Raw genomic sequence first — 8,645 nt, forward strand, 5'->3', positions numbered from 1 at the left:
AATCTTTAAAAAAAAAAAAAAATTTGTTAATATGGTATAATAAAAGCACTGAAGTCAGATTTGAGTTTGAATCTTAGGTAGACCGAAGAGTCACTTTTTTTTTTTTTTGTAAATTGAGCTATAATTCACATACCATAAAACTCATTCTTTTAAAGTATACAACTGTGTGGTTTTTTAGTAAATTCACAAGGTTGTGGAACTATCACCACTATCTGATTCCAGAACATTTTTTCATCCCCCCCAAAAGAAACCCCTTAGCTATTAGCAGCCTCTACCATCCCCCCTCCTCCTCCTCCTCCCAGCCCCTGGCACCCACTAGTCGTCAGCCTTCTCTCTCTATGCATCTGCCTATTCTGGACATTTCATATAAATGGAATCCTACAATATGTGGGGGACTTTTGTGCCTTCCTTTCAAGGGTCCTGGATTCCACTCTTTGCCTACATCTCCCTTCTAACCCAACAGCAGGTACTACTGGCTCTAGTCCCAAAATATATCCCAGGTCTTAGCAGTTCTCATGAACTCCCGTGCCACCACCCTACCATCATCTCTAGCTTGAATTTCTACAATGGCCTCCTGACCGGTCTCCCGGCTGCCACTCTGCCCACCCCAGTCCCCACTAGGACATTCTGCACACAGCAGTAGCAGTCTTTTCAAAACATGAATCCAATTTGCTTAAAATACTCCAATGGACTCCCACTATTAGCCTAAATTCCACATACATGCCCCCAGATGACTGCCCTGTCTACCTCATCTCCTTGCATTCCTCACTCACTCACTCCACTCCAACCACACTGGCCACATCCATCCCTTGACTATAACAAATGCAGTCGCGCCTCAGAGCTTTTGCTTTGGCCTTCCTCTGGAGTGCTAGTCCCCAAGACTGTCACATGGCGGGCTGGGTCAATTTTCCCTTCAAAGGCCACATGCTCAGAAATGTCTCCCCTATTTTCCAAAGGTAGCCAGCTCCCAACATCACCACCACTCTTTATCCCATTAGCCTGTTTCCTTTCAGAGTCCTTACTGCTCTTTGAGCTTACCTATTTCTGTGAACACAGTCAGTGTCCTCTACTTGGATATAACCACAATGAGGGCAGAAACGTTCACTGTTATACCACAGCACTATAATAGTGTAGTGGGTTGAATGGTGCCCCCCAAAATGATGTGTCCAGGTCCTAGAACTTGTGACTGTGGGCTCCCTGCTCAGCAGGGAGCCTGCTTCTCCCTCTCCCTCTGCCTGCCGCTCCCCCTGCTTGTGCTCTGTCAAATAAATAAATAAAATCTTAAAAAAAAAAAAACTTGTGACTGTGACCTCTTTTGGGAAAAGGGTCTTTGCTGATATATTTAAGGGTTTCAAGATGTGATCATCCTGGATCCTGTCATGGCCCTAAATCCAAAAACAAGTGTCCCTAGAAAAGAAAGAAGGGGCGCCTGGTAGCTCAGTCAGTTAAGCGTCTGCCTTTGGCTTGGGTCATGATCCAGGGGTCCTGGGATCAAGCCCGGTGTCAGGCTCCCTGCTCAAGGGGAAGCCTGCTTCTCCCTCTCTCTCTGTCCCCCCCCCACACCCCACACCCCCACCCCCGGCTCATGTTCTCTCTCAAATAAATAAAATCTTTAAAAAAAAAAAAAAAAGAGAGAGAAGAAACACACGGAGAAGGAAGGGAAGGCCATGTGAGGGCACAGGCCGAGACTGGAGGGATGTAGCCACAAGCTAAGGGATGCCTAGAGCCCCTGGAAGCTCAATGAGATAAGGAGGCATTCTTCATTAGAGGCTTCAGAGGAAGCACGGCCTTGCCAACATCTTGATTTCCAACTTCTAGCCTCCGTAACTGTGAAGGAATAAATGTGTGTTGTTTTAAGCCACCAGCTGTGTCCCATGGATGCTGTATTATAAGCCTATATCTTCCAACATTTTTGAAATTCACTTTTATTTTGGATCTTATTAATATTGACCCCATCATAGTTTCTGTCTTCTTTTAAAAACAAAAATGTTGGGGCACCTGGGTGGCTCAGTCGTTAAGCGTCTGCCTTCAGCTCAGGTCATGATCCCAGGGTCCTGGAATCGAGCCCCGCATCGGGCTCCCTGCTCCGTGGGAAGCCTGCTTCTCCCTCTCCCACTCTCCCTGCTTGTGTTCCCTCTCTCGCTGTCTCTCTCTCTGTCAAATAAAGAAATTTTAAAAAGTAAATTAATTAAAAAGTAAAAATAAAAATGTTGGTAGGAATTCAAAATAAATCATTTTTTTAAAATCACACAACACCCAGGAGTGGCCACTGAAAAATGTAGACAGGAGAAAAAACTAGGTATTAAACAGAACGTGTTTAAAAAGCTAATACACAAAACAAATAAGACTAAAAGGTGAAATCTACATATACCCTAAAAGCAAACAAACTCTGTTAACTGGCTAAAAGAATGACCACACTAAGGTCTAGAGTTGCCAGGCTGCCTTCTAACCAACCAAATGGTCTGCAGGAGTGTAAAGAGGAATGAGAGGAATAATATTTTCAAATGATTCTGCTTCAAATGCAGACTCAGTGGAGCACATTTCAAATTCATGAAAGGGAAGCACAGAAAGAAGCTAAGCAGCAATTCAAGTTCTTCCAACTTCTTCTCCTAAAGTGATAGTGAACTCCGGAGATTCCTCCCACATCCAGGAGGAATTCTTTATTGGCACAAATATAACTCTACTCCAGTAAATACTATATCACACATCCAGCACCTATTGGGTCAAAAACTGTGCTAAGAACACAGAAATAGACAAGATGCAGTCTCTGCCAACACACTGAAAGAAAGCAGGAAAGAAAAACCAAAGCCTACGTACTAAACAATAGTGTATAATAAGTGTAGAGCAGTACATGCTGTAACACCTTTCCCCTCACCCTCACCAATCTAAAATGTCAGTATAATCCCTCCTGCCTCCAACAGGAATGGCTTCCCATTACTAAAAGATAAAGATCAGAACTAATAGTTTGATCTACAAAACCACAGCATAATGTTTCATACCTACCTCCCCCGCACCATCTAATCTCTGCACACCACTGCCTAAGCAGGTTTTTCTCAGTGCTTCTATCTTGTCATTCCCTCTGGCCACAGGACCTTTATATGTGCTGTTCTTTCACATACAACACTCTTCTCTTCTCTCTTTGCCTACAAAAAGTCACTTTACCCTTCAAAACTTGTTTCAATTTTCACCTGCAAAGGAAAACATTTCTTTCCCTTAAGCAGTATAGCATGATTAAGGGTACCAGTTCTGGAGTTCTAAATCCTAGCTCTGCCACTTACTAATTCCATAGCTTTGAGCAGATTACACAACACTTTGTGCCTCAGTTTCTTCATCTATAAATGGGGATTATATAGTTATTATAAGGATTTAATAAATTAACTCAAGTAAAGCACCAGAACAGTATCTATGACACTGAGCTCAAAATCTTGACTTGGTGGTCAGATCCCTCCATTTTATTTTCTTATAGCACCACGACCTCTCCCCCAATAGTATTTTACACCTATTTGTCTCTCCCTAATAGACTGAAATGTCTAAGAGAGCAGAAACTATATTTTTCCCTATCAATGGAACACAGGAAATAATCCAATAAAGATTTGTTGAATAAAAAAGGAGCTGAAAGGAAGAAGCTGAGGCCCAGCAAAGTGACTTGTCTAATATCATGCAAAACTTCATCTGTGTCTCCAAAGCCCATGCCTTTCCCCTATACCATGCTGCCTCCTACATAAATATGTTAAGAGTCTTGGCAACTGCAACTGACGTGACCAACAAATGATCACAGAACACAGCATTTAAAAACAATAAAGTTTTAAATACATAAGAGTTTTGGCAACTGCAATTGATGTAACCAACAAATGAGTACAGAACACAGACAGCATTTCAGAACAATAAATTTCGTGGCAACACAAAGAACACTGTATTTTGAGAGTGGCATTCCAAAGTTGACTAAGCTCATACAGGTGCAGGCTTACTTCCTTTTCCAGCACCAGCTCCCACACTGCTCACCTGGGCCTCAGTTCCCTCCTCTTTAAAAGAGTTGGATGGGCCAGATGATCTCTAAAGTGTCTTCCAATTCTAGAGTTCAAGGACAATAAATCACATTATGTGACTATTTTTAAAAGATTTTTTAAAAAAAAAGTTTAATAAGTAGATTGAACCAGATGACAGGTGGTTTTCAGGGAGACCTTATTTTAAAGAGTTTGTTCAAATGACTTAATAAACCCTATTAATAAAGTAAGGTTGTCTTTGCTCAGAAACAGCAAGAGACGCCATTTTCAAGACAGTGTTAACAGCCACCCACAAACACTCCCAACACTGAGCCACGGCTGCCACCAGGAAACCCTGAGACATACAGAACAGTGGCAAATGTGTTTAGAACAGCACAAAAACTCGGCTAACCACTACATAGAAAAGAAAAATAAATTCACAGGATGCATACACAGTATACCGCGATGCAATACGATTAAAATACGATCTCAACTCAAACCCAAGAGGTAGCAGCAATCCTGGCACCGAAGATACTCTAAAAGTTGAGATAAACTCACAACCCTAACTCTACTTCAGCAGCAATTCAGTGACCCTTCGAACCTGGAAAGAGGCAAGAGAACATGTAAACCGTAAGGACCCTTAAAAATTCACCCCGGGAAGCTCGAGAGCAAGCCGAAGCCCAGAGGCACGAGAACCCGTGCGCGGGGAACGCACGTATACTGCAGCCAGACGGCTGTCAGCCGCTCCCCGCGCAGGCGAACCGAAAGGGCACGCCTGCCGGCTCGGTGGGCCCCTGGGCCCCTCTGCCCTCCACGAGCCTCGGAGTAAGGGCTGCGCAGCGACGAGGGACGCGCACCGCTGCCGAACCGGCCGCGGCGCCGCCCGGAGAACCGCGGGGCGCTCTCCGCCGCACTGGCCACCCCCAGGCGGTGCGGGGCTGCGAGCCCAGCGAAGCCCAGGCCCGGGGCCCCGGTCGCTCCTCACCTCCAGGGTACACGGCGCTGTGCTCCGCATCAGCGGCTGCGGCCATCGCCGCCCACGCCGTCCGGCCGCGACCAGCACCGCCGTCCACACCCAGAGGCCCACCATCGCAGCCTCGGCCGACCGGCGCTCTGCTGACCTCTCACCCCGCCGAAGGGGGGGCCAAGGGGAGCGCCAGGGCTTCGGCCAATCACGCGCCGGGACCCGCGGCTCCGCCCCCTGCAGCGCAAGTTGAGAGGAAATCCGCGGCGGGCTGGGAGCGAGTGCGGGGAGCCGAGCGGGAGGGGTCGACCAGACCCCGGGGCGAGCGAGGAGGGGAGGGCGGGCGAGGAGGGGAGGGCGCGCGTGAGTTCGGGCGGTGGGGGGTCCGCGCCTGCTTGGGGTAGCGTCCACGGCCAGCTCCCAGCTCGCGGCCCGACCACTCCGCGGCAGTCAGTCTCCTACGGCCCGGGGCCACTCCGCACTACCGAGTGTCCCAAGTTCCAGACGTGCGCCCGAACTATGTTCCTTCTCTTCTAAGGCATAAACTGCAAAGCACCAAGTCAAGATAAGGCTTTTGAAGGAGTGCGGTAACCGAGAAAACGCTCTAGGTCTAGGAATCAGAGGTCAGATTTCAAGTTCTACCTCTGCCTCCTACTATCTGCATGTCAGAGGAATTAGCTAAAACCAAGGTCAGTTTCTGTTCCTTGCTAGCAGGCACCATTATTAGTGCAACTACTAAGGGCCAGACCTTGCGCTAGATGTCTCAAATTCGGTCTCATTTAATACTTACAAGAACCCTAAAGGCTCACACATTATTCCATCTTGAAAAACTGACTGAATTTTGGGGCGCCTGGGTGGCTCAGTCGTTAAGCGTCTGCCTTCGGCTCAGGTCATGATCCCAGTATCCTGGGATCGAGCTCCTCATCGGCCTTCCCGCTCAGCGGGAAGCCTGCCTCTCCCTCTCCCACTCCCCCCGCTTGTGTTCCTTCTCTCGCTTTGTCTCTCTCTGTGAAATAAATAATATCTTTAAAAAAGAAAAAAAGAAAAACTGAATTTATAGAGAGGTAAAGTCATTTAGCTAGTAAGTGGTGACACTAGGGTTTGAACCCAGGTCTGGCTGTCTCCAAGGACTGGCCTTTTGCTTTGTTATATTACAAATGTGTTACCATTTACAAAAGAAACAGTATTATCATCACCCAGGCCCTTCTTACACAGCTCCAACAAATCAACATTTTGTCAATCTTGTTTCATCTATTCCCCCCTTTTTCATCTTTTGCTGGAGTATTTTAAAGCAAATCTCAGACATCGGGTCATCCTGCCTACAAATAGGCCAGTATCAGAGGCTCTGATCTTAATTATTTGGATACTCCTCCAGAGTCACCTTGAGAGAGTTACAAAGCTAGGAATGACCTAGAGTATGTTACAGCACGGCAAATGCATAGATATACAAACAAAATATTCAGGGATATCAGAGAGGTGACATTTAGTGGAACTTTAAAATGTAAGTAGGAACTTTCATGACCAACAATAAAAAGGAGTATCAGTTTCACAGGATTTCTCATTGATGTATCTAAGGCTGGTATCATTTCCTACCAAGAAATCTGCTTTTCTTTTTTTCTTTCTTTTTCTTCCTCCCATTTTCACCTTTGGATTGGTTCTCCTTAGATCTGTCTGTTTTGTCTTATGGACGTTCTTTTCATGAAACACATTTGTGGCAGAAACTACTTGTCCCATATCTATTCTCCACTCATTCCTTTAATAAGAGAGTTCCTAAGTTTTAGCTGCATGCAGGCCACCCAGCCAAAGACTGCAGTATCACCAGCCTCCTTTACAGAAGATGTGGCCATGTGACTAAGGGCTGGCTTATGGAACGTAAGGGTTGAGCCCTTGAAGAGTAGAGGCATGCCCTCTATTACCTCTACTCACCTTCCTAAAATTACACATACTGGTGAATGCTTGAGCAGCCTTCTTGACTCCAAGACAGGAGCCCTATGTCGAAGATGGCAGAACAAATGATGGGAGGAGCCCAGGACCCTGACACTGTGGAGCCATCTTACCAGCCTTCTGCTGCCTAATGCATGGAGGGTTCTGTGACAGAGTTTTATCTTGTTTAAATCATTGTTATTTCTGCCTTTACTATAGCAGCCAAAACTGTATCTTAACCAGCTCATAATTTAGTATCCAGAAGTGAGGTGCTGACATAATGAAACCCGAAAGGAATGGTAATAACAGTGACAACCCCAAAATAGCAATCCAGAAGCTGAGAGCTGCTACCTCTCTGGCAAAATGGTTACTTTCAAACTTTTGGACAATCTGGCTTTCGCCATCACTGATAACACCCTTGTACTTCCAACACAGTGTTTTCAAAGAACATGAGTGGCATTTGAAGCTGGACAGTTCTACCCTGTCTGAGCTGTGCCACACATTCGGGATGTTTATGGTCTCCAAAACCCACTTCCTGTCTGAAATGTCTGAAAACAGCTGTTCCATATACTTTGTCCACTTTATCCATAGTGACACTCCATCTGGAACCAGTCTGGAGTCAGTTACCCCATCATGGCCACAAGCGTATCTTTTACTCAGGGTTTTGAAATTATCTTTACATCATTTTCCAGCTCCCAGAGTTCTAGCTCTTATTTTTGATCCAATGTATCTTCTTACAGTTACCTGGCTGCTTGTGCGGTGGGTATGGAGCAGAGAGAAGTCCTGGTTGTAAATTAGGGACTCATGAGCCGCCCTATGCACAACAAATAGCCTGCACTCCACCAAGAGACCCTGACTTTTGAGCTGTACATATTTGGCTCTCTTTGAGTAAGCGTATGTGCAAACTAGGTATGCTGGATTGAAAACTATGTTTCCCTAAATCCTCTTCCCTCTGTGGTTCCTGGTTAGAGTTAACCAAAAGAACTTGTAAGATACCTAGAAGGAGGGGCGCCTGGGTGGCTCAGTTGGTTAAGCGACTGCCTTCGGCTCAGGTCATGATCCTGGAGTCCCGGGATCGAGTCCCGCATCGGGCTCCCGGCTCGGCGGGGAGCCTGCTTCTCCCTCTGACCTTCCTCCTTCTCATGCTCTCTGTCTCTCATTCTCTCTCTCAAATAAATAAAGTCTTTAAAAAAAAAAGATACCTAGAAGGGAGGAGTGAAGTGGTAGCCATCTCTCTCTGAAGATTATTACCATAAGATAAGTAACATAGTTTCCTGGAAAGTCTCAGTTTGTCCTTAGACACAACCCTGCATCCTGTTTGTTTTTCCCACCTGCTGGCCCTGCCGACCATCAGCAACCCCAGGCACACCCCTGGATGCTTGACTACAGACCCACAGACGGGTAACTATCCAGAAGTGACTGCTGCTGCTTCTTTTTTTTTTCTAAAGACTATTTATTTGAGAGAGAGAGAGCAGAGGGAGGGCCAGAGGGAGAGGCAGAGAATTTCAAGACTCTGCACTGAGCAAGGAGCCTGAGGAGGGGCTTGATCTCACAAACCCGAGATCCTGACCTGAGCCAAAACCAGGAGTTGGATGACTAACAGACTGGTCCACCTAGGCACCCCCAGAGGTAACTGCTTCTTATGGACCCCTCCACAAGATCCTTCTTATTCCCATTTGGCAACCAGACATGTTTGGCTTCTCAGCTATCCCTCAAACTCCAACTTGTCTACCTTGCCAATGCATCAGGCAGACTATTTTAATGTCTCTTTCTCT

The 8,645-nt window shown here is 46.2% G+C and overlaps 1 protein-coding gene across 3 annotated transcripts in view; it reads right to left on the bottom strand.

Annotated features, from left to right (window-relative positions):
• Positions 1-5,127, bottom strand: part of PCCA (propionyl-CoA carboxylase subunit alpha) — a 403,499-nt gene extending 398,372 nt beyond the window's left edge. For 2 of the 3 annotated variants that reach the window (XM_045869658.2, XM_045869657.2), the window contains exon 1: positions 4,969-5,127. In XM_045869658.2, the coding sequence (XP_045725614.1) occupies positions 4,969-5,073 (105 nt within the window). In that variant the 5' untranslated portion in view covers positions 5,074-5,127. The remainder of the gene's footprint in view (positions 1-4,968) is intronic. The other variant, XM_064585924.1, reaches the window with a different exon arrangement.
• Positions 5,128-8,645: the final 3,518 nt, after the last annotated feature.

Source organism: Mirounga angustirostris, unplaced genomic scaffold (genome assembly GCF_029215605.1).
Source record: "Mirounga angustirostris isolate CCGP_5_RB_7025 unplaced genomic scaffold, mMirAng1.0.hap1 SCAF_3, whole genome shotgun sequence".
In the NCBI taxonomy this organism is placed as follows: domain Eukaryota; kingdom Metazoa; phylum Chordata; class Mammalia; order Carnivora; family Phocidae; genus Mirounga; species Mirounga angustirostris.